Here is a 21,937-nt window from a genome sequence, read left to right on the forward strand (position 1 = left end):
AACAAAAAGAAAATTTTAGAAAAGAGAATTGTATTTACTTCTGTTAGACAAAATAATTATAACCAAATAATAATAATTTTTTTCTGTGTCCACACCTAGTCTTTGAGTCAGAAATAAAACAAATATAAATCACAAAAAAATATAAAACAATATAAACATGAATTAAAAACTGTAAAAATTAGTTAATGTTTACTGAAAAAGAATTTAAAAAAATACTCCTCCAAAAAAAAATTCCCCAAAAAATCCCCAGAAATTTCTTGAAGTAAAATGATTAGTTGAGTAAACAAAAAAAAAAATAATTCATATGCACTTTTTGTTTCTTGAAAGTATATATTTTGCTGCAAGGCTCCATGCATTAAGATGGCTATAAAAAACTTTAGAAAATGGTGGGAAGGAGGGAGGGAGGGAGGTAAATATAATCGTTCACTACTGACATATGTAGATTTATTAGTTGATATCTAAGGGAAAAACATCTTCAAATTTACAATGCTTCATCATCACCATTGCACATTCTGACAATAGTCCAATACCAGAATAAAGGAGACTGGCAATAAATCAGGTGAACCAGTAGGTAACTAAGGGAAGAAATAAGAATCGATAATAAATTTTTTTAAGAAAAAAAAATGGAAATTATTTAACCCTTTAGCATTCAGATTACTCTGTCAAAAGTAATGTTTATTTATTCACATTGTTTTGAAGTAATCATGCATTATTTATTTAATGGCTTCAAGATTCCAACGACGTAGTTGTTCATTTTTAAAATGACATTGTAGGGTAGGTGTGAGAGGGAGGTCTGAACCGGTCAGCTTGAACATAAAACAGGTAGAATATCTGGGCCTGATATGTCTGGCTTGAATACTAAAGGGTTAAAAAAATATTTTTAAAAAAATGTCAAATAAGGAACACTGTAAATATAAAAAGAGAGATGGCTGCCGTATGACATGTTGTCAAATTGAAGTGGTTATTATTATTGTATTACTGCATCATGGTAATTAAAATGAAGGGATATATTACACAAGCCAAGATGCAAGGTAAGTGAGTGGGAGAATGAGAGATGAAGAGGGAAGAGAAGTTTCTAGTGACGTGGGCAGTAATTACCTGTGATGCAGAGGAGTCGGTCCCTGTAGCTAGCTGTGGACTAGAGGACGAGTAGGTGTGCATATGTGCTGCAGACATACCTGCAGGTGCCTGAAATGAAAGAACAGATATGCAAATTGTATGCCATTCTGGCCAACATGCTAACTTCGAAGACAGAGAAGTGGGTCAAAGCAGTGAAGGAAAGAATATATGTGTGTGTGTGAATGTATGTATGTGTGTATATATTCTTCTTTTCTTCTTTTACTTGTTTCAGTCATTTGACTGCGGCCATGCTAGAGCACCGCCTTTAGTTGAATAAATCGACCCCGGGACTTATTCTTTGTAAGCCCAGTACTTATTCTATCGGTCTCTTTTGCCGAACCGCTAAGTGATGGGGACGTAAACACACCAGCAACGGTTGTCAAGCAATGCTAGGGGGACAAACACAGACATACACACACACACACACATATATATATATATATATACATATATACGACAGGCTTCTTTCAGTTTCCGTCTACCAAATCCACTCACAAGGCATTGGTCGGCCCGGGGCTATAGCAGAAGACACTTGCCCAAGATGTCACGCAGTGGGACTGAACCCGGAACCATGTGGTTGGTTAGCAAGCTACTTACCACACAGCCACTCCTGCGCCTATATATATATATATTATGTATGTGCAGATCCTTAAAGGACTTGAAGAATTAGGAAGCAAGCATAACTTTTGGATAATGTGACAAAATGTCTCTGTGTATGTGGAATATTTTCTATATGAATTTTTTTTGTGTGTTGCTGATTACTGGTTAGATATTGCACATTGTTTATGAGGCAATAGCAGGAAAGGCCAATAAACACTGCAATTAACATCAAAGGCTGGTTCAATCAGCTATATACCAGCTCTTTAAAACAAGTGAACATTATCATTATGTCTTAAGTACCCCAAACACCCATCACAGCAACAAAAAATGCTGATTAAAAGATTGGGAATTATTAAATGTTTCACATACATTAAAGGTGTATGCATGTATCTCTCTCAAATTCTAATGGTAAAAAATCCAACTTCTCTCTCTCTCATATATATATATATATTATATATATATATATATGTATGTGCAGATCCTTAAAGGACTTGAAGAATTAGGAAGCAAGCATAACTTTTGGATAATGTGACAAAATGTCTCTGTGTATGTGGAATATTTTCTATATGAATTTTTTTTGTGTGTTGCTGATTACTGGTTAGATATTGCACATTGTTTATGAGGCAATAGCAGGAAAGGCCAATAAACACTGCAATTAACATCAAAGGCTGGTTCAATCAGCTATATACCAGCTCTTTAAAACAAGTGAACATTATCATTATGTCTTAAGTACCCCAAACACCCATCACAGCAACAAAAAATGCTGATTAAAAGATTGGGAATTATTAAATGTTTCACATACATTAAAGGTGTATGCATGTATCTCTCTCAAATTCTAATGGTAAAAAATCCAACTTCTCTCTCTCTCATATATATATATATATATATATCAAAAGGATCAAAGGTCCTTCTTGGGTCATAGCTTGTTTCCCAGATTCTGTGGTGTATAAATTACTCTACTGGAGAAGATGCTGGTCCATTTCAGGATAACTCATTTTTGCCAGCTGAGCAGGCTGGAGCAACATGAAATAAAGTGTTTTGTCTGAGAAACAGTGCATTGCCCAGTCCAGAATTGAAACCACAAACTTACAATCATGAATGTAACACCCTAGACACCAGGCTACATTCCTCCACAAACACACACATATATGGATGGGTCTCCATTGTTCACTGATGAGAGCTCAGTTGTCCAATCAACTGAAATAGCATGTAAGTGGTTGAGTACTCCACAGATACATGTACCCTTAATGTAATTCAGAATCAGCAAGGTACAGGGTGTGACATAGCTCTACCTTTTGAATTACAGGTCCAATCCAGCTGATGAGCTTCTGTAGTTTCTGTTTCCTCAATTTATCTCTCAAGGTAATAGGTTGATCTGAGACTCTAGAAAATGACATTTGCCCCAGACACGACTCAGAGGCAAACTTAAGCATTTAACCATACCACACACGCGCACGCACACACACACACACACTATTGTTGACTGTAGCTAGAGAGCTGTGGTCAAGCTGGTAACATCGTCAAGAAATTAAATTTCTATTTACATCTTTATCAAATATGACTAGCAAAAGATTTCATCTGAAATTGTTTGAAACTGAGATTTTTTTTTTTTTTATGTAAAGGGTGTGTGGCTTAGTGGTTAGGGTATGAGACTCATAATCGTATGGTTGTGAGTTCTATTCTCAGTGATGCATTGCATCCTTGAGAAAGACACTATTTCACATTTCTTCAGTTGACTCAACTGACAAAAATGAGCTGTACCAGTAACTCAAAGGGCCAGTCATGTCACATTGAATCTCCTTGAGAACTATGTTAAGGTTACATGTGTCTGTGGAGTGCTCAGCCACTTCCACACTAATTTCACAAGGAGGTTGTTCCTTTGGCTAGATCAACAGGAACCCTCGTTATCATAACCAACAGAATGCCAGTTAGTTATATTTTTAGTAAAGCTGTATCCAAGTCCATCATGATCCTTAAGACTCTTAAGGTTGGAGATTAACCCTTTCGTTACCAACCCAGCTGAAACTGGCCCTGGCTTTGAGTACAAATGTCGTTTTTGTAAGTTTTGAATTAAAATCTTCCACCAAACCTTAGTCACAATCTATGTTCCTAACACTAGCTCAATGATAACTAAGTTATTTTACTAAATTCTTTGTTATATTTAAAATAATTGAGAGAAACACAAAGCATCTCAAAATAGATACAGTAATGAAAGGGTTAAGTCAGTTTCCTTATTCTATAAGTGACTGAGATTACAACATTCCCTCCTGGATGGGATACCAGCCTGTCACACAGTTAACTTCCTAGCTACCTCTAGAACTCATTGACAGCTGAGTGGACTGGAGCAGCATGAAATGAAGTGTTTTACTCAATACAATGCACTGCATGGTCCAGGAATTGAAACCATGATCTTTACAATCTTGAGTGCAAGACCCTAACCACTAAGCCAAGCACATTCATAAAGCCATATTTACCACATATTAAACACACACAACAGTTTTATCTATCTATCTATTTGCATTCTTATCTCTGACATATTTTCTTAAGAGTCTTTTTCTCTTTCTTTTCTGTGCATGAGTGCTGAAGAGGCTTGATTATTTTTTAGCATCTTCGTTTTTTTTTTTTTTTTGCCAAATTATTAATGCTCTGATTAATATTCATGTAAATATTAATGTATTATTAAGGTTTCATAAAATTTTTTTATGGACATTTAGCAACAGGCTTGAGGCCTCCACATGAGCTGCAGTGGCTCATTATGTGGAATGCAATAATTTTTAAGAACAGTATCAGAACTGATACTAATATCCTGTGTAGAAGCAATTACACAGGCACCCACAAAATCAAATTAGCTAAGTCTCCTCAAACCAGAGCCTACTGTCTTAAGTAACAAAGAATACATTGAAGAATGTACACTCTGATATATATATATATATATATGTATATATATATATAATATATATATATATATATATATATATATATTATATATATATATATAAACAGACAGGATGGACATGACCTGAGGCTCAACAACAATATATTTTTTTTTTAACTACATCATTCTGCCAATCATCATACACTTCAGAAGCAAGATGAATGAATGAATGATATATATATATATATATATATATATATATATATATATATACATTCATACATATGTGTATATATATATATATATATATATGAGAGAGAGAGAGAGAGAGAGAGAGAGAGAGAGAGCAATGCACATGCAACAGGTAATGATGTCAAGCAATGCTATTCCACCATTATTGCCGCTGCCACACTATCTATGCAGCAATAATGCAATGCCTCTGTTTCAGTACCATATTCAGACGCGTGTGTATTTTGCACAAGGGCAGAGCCTCATTTAAAATCTATCAAGCTCTATTTGGTACAAAGATTTAATCATGCGAAGTCACTCAAGTAAGATGTACCTAACAATTTCTCCAAAGAATCTTAATGTCATCATATATGATGATGATGATATATATATAAAATCAAGGTAATTTTCCAATTTACCATTGATGATGAAGTTAGCTGGAGAGACAGAGAGTCAGTGATAGTTTTTTAATGTCCCCCTAGACTCTTTTAATATCAAATTTCCATATAGTAGTGTTCAAATAGCTGTTGGTAAGTTGTTAAAAGTGCAGTAGATGTAGATAATAAGAATGTGAGATGGTACTTCTGAAAGTTGTGCTGCTCTGACATACCGTCTATTAATTAGTTATAAAGCTAAATCATTCTTAGATTGTTTAATTAATTTTAATGTATCTATCTCTAAGACAAACACTGGTTTATGTAAACCACTGTCGGTCAGTGCATGCATTTAGTGTGAATGTGTATCCATGCATCTATGTGTATGCTTGTGCACCTAAATAATAGTGGTATATGAGAATGTGATTGCTGAAATATGCTTAAGAATGTTAGCATCATGTTTGAAAATTTGTATCATTTTTTTTTAGAAAAAAAATATTCAATTTACATTTAAAAAAAACTGAAAAAGAAAAATCAACAAAACTTTCTCATTCCATCCAGTATTACATAGTTAGAGAAGCAAATAGAAATAAGAGTTGTTCCTGAAATGCTTGCAGTTTAGTGTGTATTTGGTGTGAGGATATATGATGTGTGTGTATGGGCTCAGCATTGGCTGAGCTGTCAAGAAGTTTGCTTAGGTTGAATGTAATTGAGGCATTGTTTAAGTGCTAGAAACCCTTCCCAATACTAATCGTTACCTGTTTTTCTAGTTAAGGTGTCTCTTACTCCAATGTGATTTTGAATGCATGAAGTGAACAGGCAATTTATTCTTTTCTACTCTAGGCACAAAGCCCGTAATTTTTGGAGATGGGGCCAGTTGATTAGATCGATTCCAGTATGCAACTGGTACTTAATTTATTGACCCCAAAAGGATGAAAGGCAAAATCAACCTCAGTGGAATTTGAACTCAGAATGTAGAGACAGACAAAATACCACTGATGAACAGGCAACTTACTGACAGACCACAATGCAAGCATTGTGACTTTCAAATAACCTAGTAGCAGCTGTAAACAAGCACACACACACACACAAAAGGCTTAATTTTCACATTCCTAACTACCACATCCACTCACATGTCCTTGGTTGACTCAGGGCTGTAGTAAGGCACTTGCCCAAGGTATTGTGCAGAGGGACAGAACCTAAAAACTACATGGTTGGAAAGCAAGCTTCTTAATCTAAGTCATTATTAACATGTACATTAATAAGATGTGTGTGTATAATCTTTTCCTCTAAAACTATGATCCATTTTTCTCTGATAAGTTATTTCATGACTCTGCTGGTATGTGAGGTCAGAGAGAGACAGACCTGTAACTTTTTAGCATTTGCTCTATTTCTTCCTATATAGACAAGGCACAGTATGTGTACCATCAACTTTTGGAGACATTTTTCACTTGCAAGGAAGCTGTGGAAAATCTCTGAAGTGGTTTAGCTAAAACCTGTCTGCATAATTTTAAGGGAATTGTTGGGAACCCATTAGAGCTTGTTACAAAGTTTAAGCTCATTTCATCAATGGCTTATATTGCATCTTTTTTCTTTTATGTCAATAAAATCAATGGGTTTGTGATTTTTCTCCAGTGTTTATTTATTTGCACATATTCCAACAGGGAAGTGAAAACACTTTTTAATTGATTCACTCAGTATTTCACTAATCTTTCTGGGGTCTCTTTGAAAAAAGGGCCCTAGGTAATAATGCCCTAAAGTTGATTTCCTTCCTTGTAGAAAGCTTTATGATTTATTTTTATATCTTCATTGATTCTGATTTGCTGCTTTCTTCACTACATGAGAGTATTTGATATTATTTTCTATTTCTACAAGCATCCTCAATATCACATACAGATGCAACCAAGGCTGTGTGGTTAAGAAGCCTGCAGTTTGGGATCAGTCCTACTGAGAGGCACTATGAGCAAATGTCTTTTACCATAGCTCTAGACTGACACTATGAGCAAAAGTCTTTTACTATAGCTCTAGACTGACCAATATCTTATGAATGAATTTGGTAGATGGAAACTGTGTGGAAGCCCCTTGTATATGTATATGTGTGTGTGCTTGTGTTTGCCATCCCTTCCACTGATTGACAGCCAGTGTTAGCTTGTTTACTTCCCTGTAACTTAGCAGGTCGGCAAAAGGGTCTGATAGAATAAATACAAAACTTAAGAAAAAGAGTTGGGATCAATTTGTTCAACTAAAATCCTTCAAGATGGTGCCCCAGTATGGGTGCAGTCCAATGACTGAAACAATATATATATATATATATATATATATATATATATATATATATATATATATATATATATTTGTGAAAGCGCATGGCTCACTGGTTGGAGCATCAAGCTTACAATCATGAGGTTGTGAGCTCGATTCCATGACTGGGCTGTGTGTTGTGTTCTTGAGCAAGACACTTTAATTTCACGTTATTCCAAATCACTCAGCCGTAGAAATGAGCTGCGATGTCACTGGTGCCAAGCTGTATCGGGCCCCTTTGCCTTTCCCTAGGATAGCATTGGTGGTATGGAGAGGAGAGGCTGATGTGCATGGGCAACTGCTGGTCTTTCATAAACAACCTTGTCCAGACTTGCGCCTCAGAGGGGAACTTTCTAGGTACAATCCCATGGTCATTCATGATCGAAGGGGGTCTTTACCCTTATATACTGCATTTTAACATGTATAAGGAACCATTTTCTGTCAAAAATTAGGTTTAAAAATTATGGGAGTTTCTTAAACATGGATAGTATTATAAGCCCTTACAAGACTCTTTTCCAAATTTTAAGCCCCCAAAATTAAGGGGTTCCTTATTCACATTAAAATACAGTATGCGTGTATGCATGCACATACATACATTCTCTGTGTAGGAGTGTACACGCACATTAAATTAAATAACCCCATTTCGTGTTACTCTAGATTAAATAATACTTGCAAGAGAAAGTATTGTACACCTTTATATTCATTATCACATTGTTCTCGTCTCGTGTTTCAGCAGACAACCAACTAAAAACAAGTAGTATGGTAACACATTGCATGCTGAGACATGCAGTTCAAATCTTAGCTACATAGGTACAGGAGTGGCTGTGTGGTAAGAAGCTTGCTTTCTATCCATACAGTTCCGGGTTCAGCCCCACTGCGTGGCACCTTGGGCAAGTGACTTCTACTACACCTTCGGGCTGACCAAAGCCGTTTGAGTGGATTTGGTAGATGCAAAACTGTAAGAAGCCTGTCATATATATATATATTGGCCTGCTCGCTTAGCCAGCGGGGTGGCGTCATTTGAAGGCTAAAGCAATGCTAAGCGCATTGTGACCAGCGATGTGTAGCAACATCTGATAGCCTGGTCGGTCACGGTGATATGTATATGTGTATGTATTTGGGTGTCTGTGTTAGTCCGCCCACCATTGCTTGACAACTGATTTTGCTGTGTTTACATCCCTGTAACTTAGCAGTTTGGCAAAAGAGACCAATACAATAAGTACTAGGCTTACAAAAAATAAGTCCTGGGGTCAATTTGTTTGACTAAAGGCAGTGCTCCAGCATGGCCACAGTCAAGTGACTGAAACAAGTAAAAGAGCAAAAGAGTCGATGATAAGTACATTGTTAACTTGGTTTGTCATGATGCAGGGTTTGTCAAAATACCTTTTACTTATCACTCCTTATTCCCTCACCAAATTGGTATGAAGGTTAGTTTTAGTCTTCAGTTCGGTTCACTAAAGTAGAGGAGAAAATTTGCCCTGTTCAAGGTCTGGTATATTTAGAAATTTCACTCAAATAACACACAGATCACAGAACATATATATAACAACCGAAGTGTAGTTACTTCATTTTATCTGCAATAGTGCAAAGATTCTGCTAAAGTAGGTAGGTGTGTGTGTGTGAGTGCATGCGCATGTGTATGAGAGAGAAAGAGAGAGCACCCAAAAAATTGCAGCCTACTCTATCCTCAAACAGAACTCAAGTCTGAAGGAAGCAGCCATTTGTTGATTACCAACCATGGCACAACTAAGATAGCAGGGTTCTTTTTGTTTTTGCTTCTTTTTTTTTTTTTTTTTTGTTTGCTTTTAGCAGCAGACTCTTATAATTTATTTGCCTCAGTGACTATGCAAAGTGGATATGAATGGAAAGTGTATATACAGTTTGTATAAAGAAAAGCAAAAGGATGAAGATGTACAAAAGAAAGGGAAAAAAAGAGACGGAGGAGAGAAAGAGAGAGAAATGATTAAAAAATATTAAGACAACATTAAGCACCTATTCACACTCAGAAACACAACAAACACTCAAAAGAGGAAAGGGACAAAGAATAAATCCATTAAACTGGCATGCTGCTTTACTGAAATAAAGGATGCTATGTAAAGAAAAGGAAATATTGAAAGATTGGAAGAACAATATACAGACAACAGGTCTTGAAGCACAGTGGGGGTAATTGGTAAATGGCAGAGAAAAAAAAAATAATAAAAAAAAAAAAGGAAGGGGAAAAAAACTGTTGTGAACCTTTAAAGATAGAAGCAAATAATAAACAAGAAAGGATTTATAAAGCTTCTAGAAGACATCCATTCCAAACCAAAAATCAAGTAATTAAACATAAATAGAAAGGGGGGGGGGAATAAAAAGCAATTAAAGGAGAGAAAAATATATTAATTAACTAAAATAAATATAATGGAGGATGGAAAACTAAAAAATAAAATAAAATAAAAAAATTAATCGGGAGAGAATAAAACGAAAAATAAAAATGGATAAAAACAAAATAAATGCAAATTTACAATAATGAAAATAAATAGGCATGCTTCTTTGGGGATTTAAATCTAGACAAATTAAAAGGAAATTTAATGGTAAAAAATGAAAAAAAAAAAAAAAAATAAAATAAAGGAAAGAGAAACCTGAGCAACAACAGTAGCAGATACAAGAGCCATAAAGAAATTTTTTAAAAAAGGGTAGAGAATATAAAAATGTGATGTAATAAGAACAAGAAAAAACAAACATGTTTAATTATTAAATAATGACTAGATATAAATCAATGGGCATTTATTTTTTTTCCATGGATGTTTTAATCTTTAACTAGAAGAAATTGTTGAAGAAATAAGTAAGAAGAAAAAAAATTATAGCTATCAAATACATCTATTATATATGTGTAACCCACACTGTTGTCTTATATACACATATATACATATATCTATCTATCTCTCTCTCTCTATATATATATAAGTATATATACATACACACATGTATGTATGCATGCCAATATAGAATGTCTAGTTAGGAAGCCATTGATATTGTAATCGAGCTAGTTTCCTAAAGTAAATGTGGTGAAGGGCCCTCAAAAGATGGATAAATTAATTCTCATGACACAATTCCGAAATTGCTTAAGGGATGTTTCATCTCAGGGTGGAGGGGAGAGAGGGAGGAAGTAATTTAGTTCTATCTCTAATGAAATTATGTAAATTCCTAACGTATAAAACGCTAAAGTAAATTTCAACCCATTTATATTTCTAAAACTAACATCAAACATGTGCACACCATACACACACACATGCATACACCTATGCGTGTGTGCATGTCTATGTATGACCATTTGTGCAAAAATGGTGACATTATATCAGCATTCTCTGTTAACAAATGGCCTTGTGGTTCTCTGCTTTCAGAAACGTGTGTAAATATAGAAAGCCCTTTCCTTGGGAAACAGGGGACGGTTAGTGACAGGAAGGGCACCTGACTATAAATTAATGCTTCATAAATCAGTATTCATCAAACTTATGCTAGTTTGTAAAAGAGATGTAAAGATTAACAGCAGATATAATATACACACACACACACATATATATGTATGTACATATATATATGTAGTGAATAAGTCATGTGTATGTTTCGTGAATACACATTTCAACTTTGTGGCCTTATGGTGTGAATAGCACCTGTGGTTAACCACAGGTGCTATTTACACTGAGCCTGGATGTTATGTTTATTAAACACTTACATGTGAACCTACTTGCAATTTATCCCCCCCCCCCAATTTCAATGACTTAATCAGGAGGTAGGAAAGTGCGTCTGACCTTTTCAAGTCCTCCAAGGCTACAAATCCATAACACACACACACACACTTCTCTGAAGACTGCTTCTAATGACAAAAACTTGGTTGCAACATGTACAAGGGATATTCCACACTCTTGCTAACTAAGATTATCAGATGTTACATATATTACCATAGCGCCATGCAGAGTGTTAGGAATCTGACTATGCTAACAAACTGAATCGTTAAATGAGATATTGGTTTCTTACAGAGGCACAATGCCAAAATTTGTAGGTGGCGTGTGTAATTGATTGAATCGGCACTAAAAGGATTTAGCCTCAGAACATACAGTTTATGCTTCGAATTACCATTGCATAGCAGTTCGCTGTTGTTTAACCCATGGTCAATCTTGATTAAGCAATTCTAAGATAAAACGATTTCCAGCTGTGACCACATCTTTGGAAGGGTACTGAAGATTATATTATCCAACATGATCTGCTTTCAATTGAGAAAGCAGGGTCTGAGGGAGATTTCACTGCTATTTCTAGGGTTCTCAAGTGGAATACATGAAGTGGTTATTTCTTACACTAAACTGAATATAGTTCATAATCAGATTTATAACTCTCCAAAGTTATTGTTTATAGCCTTAAATCAACCTGATGAGGGAGATGTTTAATCAAAGTAATTACAGCCACAACTGTATTGTCTTTTATTAAAGCACACTGTAACTGAGTGTGTGGATATGAAAGGGATTTAGCTACTATGCCTAACAGTTTGAGAAACCACACAGAGGTCCACTCATTCGTTTGTCTCTATTAAAAGTAATCTGTAGTATCAATTAATGATACTATATATCAGCATGTTTAACAAGTGTATTATGCCAAACAACAGATGATTTTTCATTTAACACAGGAACAGAACACCTTAATTTGCTCCTATCACACAGTAACTGTTATATACATTCCACTCATCCATCAATCCATCCAGCTTTTCCACCCACTATTCCTGGTAGGGTTATGGGGATGGAGTCCTCAGGTACCTACTCTATGGGGTCCTATCAGAAACAACTATCATTAGACTTTCCAAGCTTGGCCAACTGAAACTATGGAAATTATTCAGCCATCTTATTCTTGGTCTACCTCTAGATTCCCACCTGGTTTTCTTGGCTTCAAGAATCTGTCTTGTGATTCTTTCCTGCGACATTCTAATCACAGGTGTGTAGTATCAAAGCCGTGACCTCGAAATGCAGAGAAGTGTTGGCTTGACCTGGAGAGATTCAACTGATCTCCAAGTTACACACCCTGCCCAGTAAAGTTACTTTCAGGACATGATACTAAGCTTCATGTAACAATCATCAAAAGACTAACTAGAAATAATTATGTAGTAAGTTTTAAAATAACATTAGTTCAATGAGGAAAACTGAAACACCTGGTGTAGGGAAAAAAAACTGCTTAAAAATATCATGATTCAGGTGTACCATCTGCATCCAAAGCAATAAGGAATGCACAAGGCATCAATTCTAGATAATTTAACAACAGTAGTGAAAAGTGTAATTTCAATTTTGACTAACTGTACTACATAATATATATGTATGTATGTATATATATATATATATATATATATTCAAATTCAAGTCAATTCACTGAAGATATAATTCAGTGAGTTAACTTGGGATTCCTTAATGACAATATATATTCAAGTTAATATCTTTTCTTAGACATACAGCTTACTGAGTTCTAACATAATTTTTTTTGCTAAATGTTATAATTTTGTATGTATTTCTGTATGTGTGTGTGAATATATATATATATATATATATATATATATATATATTCACACACACACATACAGAAATATATATAGTGTGCGTGTGTGTATTTTTTTGTGTGGGTTAACCTTATTTTGAGAGGGATTGAAGAGAATAGAAGAAATAGCAGAAATAGCAGTGTTTCATATAAGAAATGAAGAAAAAAAGAAAAAGAAAAAAGATACCAGAATGTGTATATATATTATATATATAAATAAAACCACATTGTATACAAACAACAATAATTGGTGCCAACAACAGCTAACAACAAATAGATGGCAGATGGTGACAAAAGAGCAGAATGATTTGCCAAAATTGTGATGTCATGTGAAGTGGTACATGGATGTGCATAAGCAAGTGTTGGAATAAATATGTGTGTGTGTGTGTATGTATATGTATGTATGTTAACACATGAACACATATATATATGTGTGTGTGTATATATATATATAATATACACACACACATGCATACATATGTTTTAATGTTACAGCTTGCCTTTCACGCACATGTCTTAAGAAAAAAAAGTTTATGAACATACAGATGCATACAGAAACATACACACACACTAATAGATGCATATGCATACTAGCATATTAAAGAACATACATACACATTTACATGTGTGCATATACACACACAGACACACATTGTGTATGATTATAAAAGGATACACTCACATATGCATATATTACTGCAAAGATATATATGCCTGTGTATATTATGCAGAAAAGCTCACACATGTATATATTAATATGCATATATTTATGTGCATATATATATATAGATGCATTCACATACTCACACTATGCACACAACATACATACATATACATACATAAGTAATACTTCAATAAAACTGATTGCATTGTTGTGGATGTATATAAAAGATGTGAAAGACAATATGTTGTTTTCTAGTTAGGCCAAATAATGGAGAGAAAAGAAAAGAAAATCATTACTGGGCATAAATAGCATAAATTCTTAAAAAGTTTTTTTTTTTTTTAAATACATATAGTGAAACAGCAAAGACTCATTGCTGGAATTAAAAGATATCTTAGCATACAACAGGATTATAAAATTCAACCTCAACCCCACACCCTAAGAAAAGGAAACAAAACCTGTTTCTAAGAATTTACTTTAAACCTTTTGGTACCAACCTACCTGAGACTGATCCTGTCTCTGAAGAGTAAATGTCATGTTCGAAAAATTTCTCAATTAACATGTTAAATGGTTCATTGCTTAACTTCACGCAACAGCCAGTAACAGGCCGAGGCAGTTAATGTGTTAAAATTTTTCATATCAACAGTGTTAATTTATGTTCCAAACACTGACTTCATAATAAAGATATTTTACTAAATCCTTCATAATATTTATTAAAGACAGTGTATCTCAACGAAAACATGTTTACTGCAGAAACCAGGTATATCCACTCAAAATATCATTTATCTTAAACTATGGAAAGCAATTTTATATCCCAATTTATCTTTTGTTGAGGAATGTTATGTTTCAAACTATTTTCTCTTGAGATGTATCAAGTTCATTGAGGAAAAAGGACATGCAGAAATTCTAATTCTATTTAACATCATTACTGGAATAACCAGGAAATTTAATTTCATAGATAAAGAGTTAACCCTTTTGATACCAATACACTTAAGACTGCCCCAGAGCTCTTTAATACAAAATTTTTGCTTTAAAGTGATCACAAAACTACCTATCAAAATTTCACCTTAATTCATATCCTCAACACTAATTTAATAACAAAAAGAACTATTTTACTATATCTATTATTTTTGAAATTAATTGAACCAAGGGTGGTGCATTTCAAGAAAAATAATGGTTAACAAAAGCATTTAAAAAATAATACTGAATCACTGCAATATTGTAGAAATGTGAAAGTTATCATAGAGTATGAAGAAAAGATTCAACTTTGAAGATTCTAAAATGTCCAAGAAATAAATCCCCATGTAATTCCTTAACTAACAGATTGAGGAAAGATACAATAAAGTAAAACTGAATCTTGTACAAAGTCATGGAGTTGAAAATTAAATTATCATCCAAACAGAAAGAAGCTTCAATATTCTATTTGTTGAAGATTAATAAGTTAACAGTGCAGTTGAGTTAACTATAAATGGCAACATTTTGAACCAAATAAACAAGAAACGGAAGAAAATATTTTCCCGACTGTATTTTTTTAAAATCCCCACCTCTGTATTTCTGTCTTGAATTCAATGATACAGGAATACTGTAAACAATTTTAAAGCAAAGTGACTAGGAAGGATAATTAGATGAATGTAGGTTATTAATAAAAACCAACAAATGGGATGTCTTTAATGTCTTTAAACCTTTTGATACAAACTTGTCTGAGACCGACCCTGGGTTCTATCACACAAACATACCGTTTTAAAGTGGTCTAAATTAAAACCTTCCATCAAAATTCCATGTTAATTTACGGTCTGAACACCAACTGAATAATGACAAAAATTATTTTACCAAATTCTTCATTATTTTAAAAATCTATTAAAACCAAAACAGAATATATTCAGAAGGAATATTGGGTTCAATTTTTTGGCACAAGGCCAGCAATTTTTTTTGGGTGGGGGGATAAAGTTAGTTGTATTGACCTTAGAAGGATTGGAAGGCAAAGTCAGCCTTGGTGTGGAATTTGAACTCAGAACATAAAGACAAAATGCCACAAAGCATTTTGCCTGGCATACTAACCATTCTGCCAGCTCGCTGCCTTTTTTCAGAAGAAATATCGAAAGGATAAATGCTCTTAAGAAACCTAACGTTTACTAACCAAGAAAGTGTTCTAAGCTCTAAGGAATTAATTACAGGGTATATTATGAAATATTGAATAGCTGGTGATCTACTGGGATCAACATTCACTGTGTCGAAGTCTGATACATATACACATGATGAAGGCTTCAAGATGATAAGACACAAACCAATGACTGGTTTGTGTTACCTCTTAGAACAATGAAAATAAACAGGCCCAATCTTAAACACTGATCATGAAACTCATAATCAATAGTGTTGGGAGGCTGCCAACTAATGTTCCACAGGATTATGCTATGGCTATTAATCATTACCTAGGAACTTACAAAGCCCATGGTTTACCATAGAATACTGATAATTAATCAATACTTCATTATAAACTGACTAACTCTCCATTTATCTGCATAGCTAGTTCTCTTATTTGCAATCAGAAAGTTTCCATAAAAGTACATATTTAATTAATTTTGCATATATACCAAAACAAATGGAATTTTAAAAGCATAACTAATTTACATCTAGGGCAACTATTTGTGAAAGACTACATTAAAACTTGTTTCATGGTTCTCCAAACCATATTTTGAACATTCTATTGTGCCTCCGTTTATACAAGACTCGGGATCTTTAACATGAAGATGGTGCTGCTGTACTGATGTGAAACATGGCAAGATGCAAAGTTCTCTATCAATAAGTTCCAAACATTTGCAGGTGGCTACACTTGGGGATAACTGCAATCCGTACAGAACTCTCTTGTTGCTCCTTACACAGAGTTAAAGGATTAAGAACAAGATAATATATATATGTCGTGGAGGCACATGGCTTAGTGGTTAGGGTGTCAGCATCATGATCGTAAGATTATGGTTTTGATTCCTGGACTGGGCGACGTGCTGTGTTCTTGAGCAAAACACTTCATTTCACGTTGCTCCAGTCCACTCAGCTGGCAAAAATGAGTAATGCTGCGATGGACTGGCGTCCCATCCAGCTGGGGAGCACAAACGCCATTGAAACCGGGAAACGGGGCCCATGAGCCTGGCTAAGCTTTAAAAGGGTGCATTTATTTTTTTTTAATATGTCAGTATTTTGTTTGTCTAAGTTCCTGCAGATTCCAATAGGTACTAAAGATAGAAAAGATATACTTATGTAAAAATGCTTTCACTAACTTTATGCCAATGTCTACATTTTTGAAACAATTAAAACCAAATGCTAGAAGAGGGGAAAATGAATTTTAACTATTAAAGAAAGAAAGAACTCTAAAGAAGCATTTTTTTTTTGCATTTAAGTAATTAATAAATTGCTTAATTAAAATTAAGTTTCCCATGTCAAAGAAATAACATTTCAAATGTTGAACGAATTAGTCTAAAATTAGCAAAAATTATTTCACAAATTTAATTATTGTTAATTGAAATAAAACTGTAAGAACTGGGAATGACCTATAGCAGACTTACACTTAGAAATCTACCAACTCTCCGAAGGTATATTTTTTGCAATTCATAATTGATAAAAAAATAAATAAAAAATGAATTCCTGTATATGCATTTGATATTCTTAATTCCAGCATGAGTTTGTGCAAAGCAACAAGCATGAATATACCTCAGCAATTCTACAAAGAATACTTAGAGCAAACAGACGGACATAGTGAAGGAAGAAGGTGGGGGTGTTTCTAAAAGAGAAGCGAGCCCATAGCAACAAGAAAACAACAGGTACAACAAAAACTGTGGCAATGTGGTTTCTTTCAGAGTCTGGCATATCCAGACTTACTGTATGATATTTTTGAAGATAATCTCTGGACTGATATGATCTTGGAGTAGGCGTTGATCGCCCGCTAAGTGGTGGAGACGATCGCTCATAACCCGAGCGCCATCTGTTGGCTATTGCATCAAGACTTCCACTCCCTACCCTGCTTTCCAGTTCTTCTGCTCGCTGTTCGGTACTTTCTTTCTCCTCTTGTATCAATCTGAAAAAGAAGTGAAGGGGAAAAGTTAATCAATGTAGAGCCACTTAGCAGTTAATTACTATTGTAAAAACAAACAAAAAAAAAACCCTCCAGATTACTCTTCTCTCCTGCTTAGTATTACCATCATATGATTAACATCTGTTTTAAATAGGCATTAATTAAATGGTTATCAAAAAAACTCCATAATTAATAAGAAAATTAATTAATACCATCATCAAATAGACTATGAAGTTCCTGCTATATTTAATAATCACATTAATCAATACATACCATACCAACAATCACTACTTGAAACTGCTGCTCTTTTTTTCTTTATATCATAGTCAGGAGTAAAAGCAGGGTTTCTGACCCTTTACATGGAGCCTGAGAATAGTGGGAGGAGGGAAGGGATAAGATAGCTATTTCTTTACTACCCACAAGGGGCTAAACACAGAGAGGACAAAGACAGACAAACGGATTAAGTCGATTATATTGACCCCAGTGCGTAACTGGTACTTATCTAATCGACCCCGAAAGGATGAAAGGCAAAGTCGACCTCAGCGGAATTTGAACTCAGAACGTAGTGGCAGACGAAATACCGCAAAGCATTTTGCCCAGCATGCTAACGTTTCCACCAGCTCGCTGCCTTATCTGAAGAGATAAGATAGCTTCAAACCAGAGATCTGGCCCCAAATCCTTACAATGCAAAGGGCTTCAGCTGAATGCCCTCAAAATATCAACTGATGGTGTTCAGGTGACAAGGCAATATGCATTGATCTAACTGATTCCTAATTTAAATAATTTAAAACAATGACCCACTTCTTCACTAAACAAATAACTATCAAAAGGAAACTTTCTGCTTAAGTTTTAAGTAAACTTGTAAATTTGTGGAATCATGTGGCCGTTGCCAGCCTTGCCTGGTACCTGTGCCAGTGGCATGTAAAAAGCACCCACTACACTCACGGAGTAGTTGGCATTAGGAAGGGCATCCTGCTGTAGAAACACTGCCAGATCAGACTGGGGCTGGTGCAGCGTCCTGGCTTCCCAGACCCCAGTCGAACCGTCCAACCCATGCTAGCATGGAAAACGGACGTTAAGCGATGATGATGATGATCTAAGCCTCATGAATACAGAAAACTGGTTTAAAATATATCACTCCCATCAATATCTAAATTTTAAAAAAACTAAATGGGTGGAGAGCATCTTTTTTAATAAGTATTATTTGAAATAAGGCTCATTTATTTAGTTACTGTTGCTGCTGTAATGTAAGACTAAATTTTGAAACATAAATATTTTTATAATCATATAAAATAATATGATAATTATACTGGAAATGTTGAACATAAGCAGCAGTGGTACTTCTAATTACTAACAAACTTGGCTTCTTATTTTTCTCCAAATACACAAGTCTATATTTAGTCAATGCATAAAGACACAGCACTAGTGGAACTGATAAGGATAATTAATGATAATTAACGATAACGATGATGAAGACAAAAATGATAGTGATGGTGAGACCAAAATCCAATACAACATACTGCATATATAAAACAAATAAAAACTGTTGATAATTAATCAATTTTTTTATAAACTGGAGAAAAGAACAAAAAGGTTAAAAGCATCAACGATAAAAATTCGAGAGAATGAAAGAAGAAAATAAACACCACTGTTTCAATCCCTTACACTTCTAATGAAATTTTGAATGATTATGTCTAGATTTCGATAGCAAGCATGTTGCATATGAAAATGTTTCCAAATATGTTAGCCTATTATTTTGCTAGGCTACTTCCTCCAAGCATTACACATCTGCTATGGCAACAGTAACCTGATCTCTGTAAGAAAATCTTACAAAAATTAAATAATGATAATAATGGGATTGATCCCACATCTGCTACTTCAATCTAAAAGATTAAAAGCTGGTGAATAAAGAGAGATCTTTCAAGTCAGGAGCGAAAGTTAGATAATCTGCTCTGATTATTATGGTGCCAGGTAGAATAATTTAAACAAACTAAAACAATAATCTTTTATGTGCAATAAAATCAGTATTAAATCAAAATAGCCATTTATGCATCATACTTAAAGTAAATTTACTGCAGGATTCATCCAGAGATAACATCTCAGATAGATGAGATGTGTTTAAAAATGCTACATCTAAGGGAGACAAAAATCATCCCAGTAGTAAGTGGTGAGAATGCCAGATGCATTTCTGCTTCATTAAGCATTATCAAAAACGTGTACTCCTAGTCGCAGTGAAAAATATTCACTGGTATTGCAAATAGTCAATTAGCTGAATAACAAATCTGTTATAACCAATAGAAGTGGTATTAAATTGAAATAGTTATGTGTCATACCTAATGTAATTACAATATTAAAAGGCAAATTAACTGTTCTAGTCATAATTATTAATAATCAAGTAGCTAGTGGGTTTTCTTGCTCTTTTACTCTTTTACTTGTTTCAGTCCTTTGACTGTGGCCATGCTGGAGCACCACCTTTAGTCAAGCAAATCGACCCCCAGGACTTATTCTTTGTAAGCCTAGTACTTATTCTATTGGTCACTTTTGCCGAACTGCTAAGTTACGGGGACGTAAACACACCAGCATCGGTGTCAAGCGATGTTGGGGGGACAAACACAGACACACAAACATACACACACACACACATATATATACATATATATATATATATATATATATACATACATATGACGGGCTTCTTTCAGTTTCTGTCTACCAAATCCACTCACAAGGCTTTGGTCGGCCTGAGGTTATAGTAGAAGATACTTGCCCAGGGTACCACGCAGTGGGACCGAACCCGGAACCATGTGGTTTGTAAGCAAGCTACTTACCACACAGCCACTTCTACGCCTATACTTTTAAATATAATAAAAAGAAGCTATGTTTTTGAAGGAAGCATCCACACAAAAACAGTGTTATTGGGAAATACCACTCTATAACATGTCATTGCACTCGTATCTTCCGTATTGTGGATTAAGGGTCTTGGATGGTTAGGGGTGGTCACTAGCCTTACAGCAGTCAGGGAAATGTCAACACTGCAATTGTTTCTTTACTTGTGAGGACATAATGTAAATGTAGCATAAGCCAGCAGCAGTCACTATTTTCCAGTCAGTTGTGTTCTCTGTTGCTGCTGACCTTAAAGATGGACTAGTCATCAAAGGAACCACAACTGAAGGAGAGGATGGCCAAGATTAGACCCAGTGGATAACCACAAAGAAGTGCCAGTGTGCATGTGTTATAGACCACACACATACACTGGGCACAAGTACATAAATACATGTATAGGGCCACATATGATAATTTGCATGTACACAAACAGGCAAACCACACAGCACTAATATATCATATATATATATATATATATATATATATATATATATACATATACATACATATATGCATGTATTAGAGCAGACAAGATTCTCTGTGAAATAAGAGACAAGCATACAATTATAATGCATGAAATTCATGGCTCGTTAATCAGAAGCATGAATAAATTGTACACCAGAGGCGATAACAAGCTAGTAGAGGATTTGATGAGGCGAAGGAGTGGTGGTTGAAGATCTAAAAATGAATATAAACATATAAACCACTTAACCAAAGAAAAGAAAATGCCAGAGAAGTGCAAATTATCTTATGCCACCTGAGACTTAATGAGTCATGTCGTCTTTATGCTAGTGATCATGGTGAGTTTGTAGTTTAGAGCCTTTAGTTCCAGTTACAACTTCATTATTTTCGACTTTCAGGCACTCTATGTGCTTGGAGTTGCATTGAAGAACGAGCAGTAAAATACTGAAAATAATTAGCATCAAAGACAGATTGATTTAAATGAGGAAAATAGGTACTAAAGGTTTTCCTGTTGTGATCTTTTAATAAGAGTGTATGTAAGCAAAATAATCTATTTATCTAGCATCATGATTCGTCATCATTTAACATACACCTTTTTATGGTTGCACAGGTCAGGTGGAATTTGCTGAGAAACATTTTCTAAAGTCAGATGCTCTTTCTCTTACAAACCCTCACCTCTTTCAAAGCAAGGTAGTATTTCTCATGGCAAGACACATTTTTCACAGAAGACTGGAAACAAACAATAGCTTGTAAGATGTTGACACTTGATTACAACCATTATGTGATACCAATACAAGGATGGACACACACGAGCTTCT

General features: G+C 34.6%; 1 protein-coding gene across 10 annotated transcripts in view; it reads right to left on the reverse strand.

The window, feature by feature from the left end:
* The window catches only part of LOC115214180 (liprin-alpha-1), a 368,483-nt gene that overhangs the window by 69,945 nt on the left and 276,601 nt on the right, over nucleotides 1-21,937 (reverse strand). For 8 of the 10 annotated variants that reach the window (XR_003881885.2, XM_029783276.2, XM_029783272.2 and 5 more), the window contains 2 exons: nucleotides 17,582-17,777; nucleotides 1,099-1,188 (listed from right to left, as the gene is read on the reverse strand). Coding sequence is in view for 9 of the 10 variants with exons in the window: in XM_029783276.2 (XP_029639136.1) it covers nucleotides 1,099-1,188; nucleotides 17,582-17,777 (286 nt within the window). In the remaining variant the exon portion in view is untranslated. The remainder of the gene's footprint in view (nucleotides 1-1,098; nucleotides 1,189-17,581; nucleotides 17,778-21,937) is intronic. The other 2 variants (XM_029783278.2, XM_029783275.2) reach the window with 2 other exon arrangements.

Source organism: Octopus sinensis, linkage group LG7, assembly GCF_006345805.1.
Source record: "Octopus sinensis linkage group LG7, ASM634580v1, whole genome shotgun sequence".
In the NCBI taxonomy this organism is placed as follows: Eukaryota; Metazoa; Mollusca; class Cephalopoda; order Octopoda; family Octopodidae; genus Octopus; species Octopus sinensis.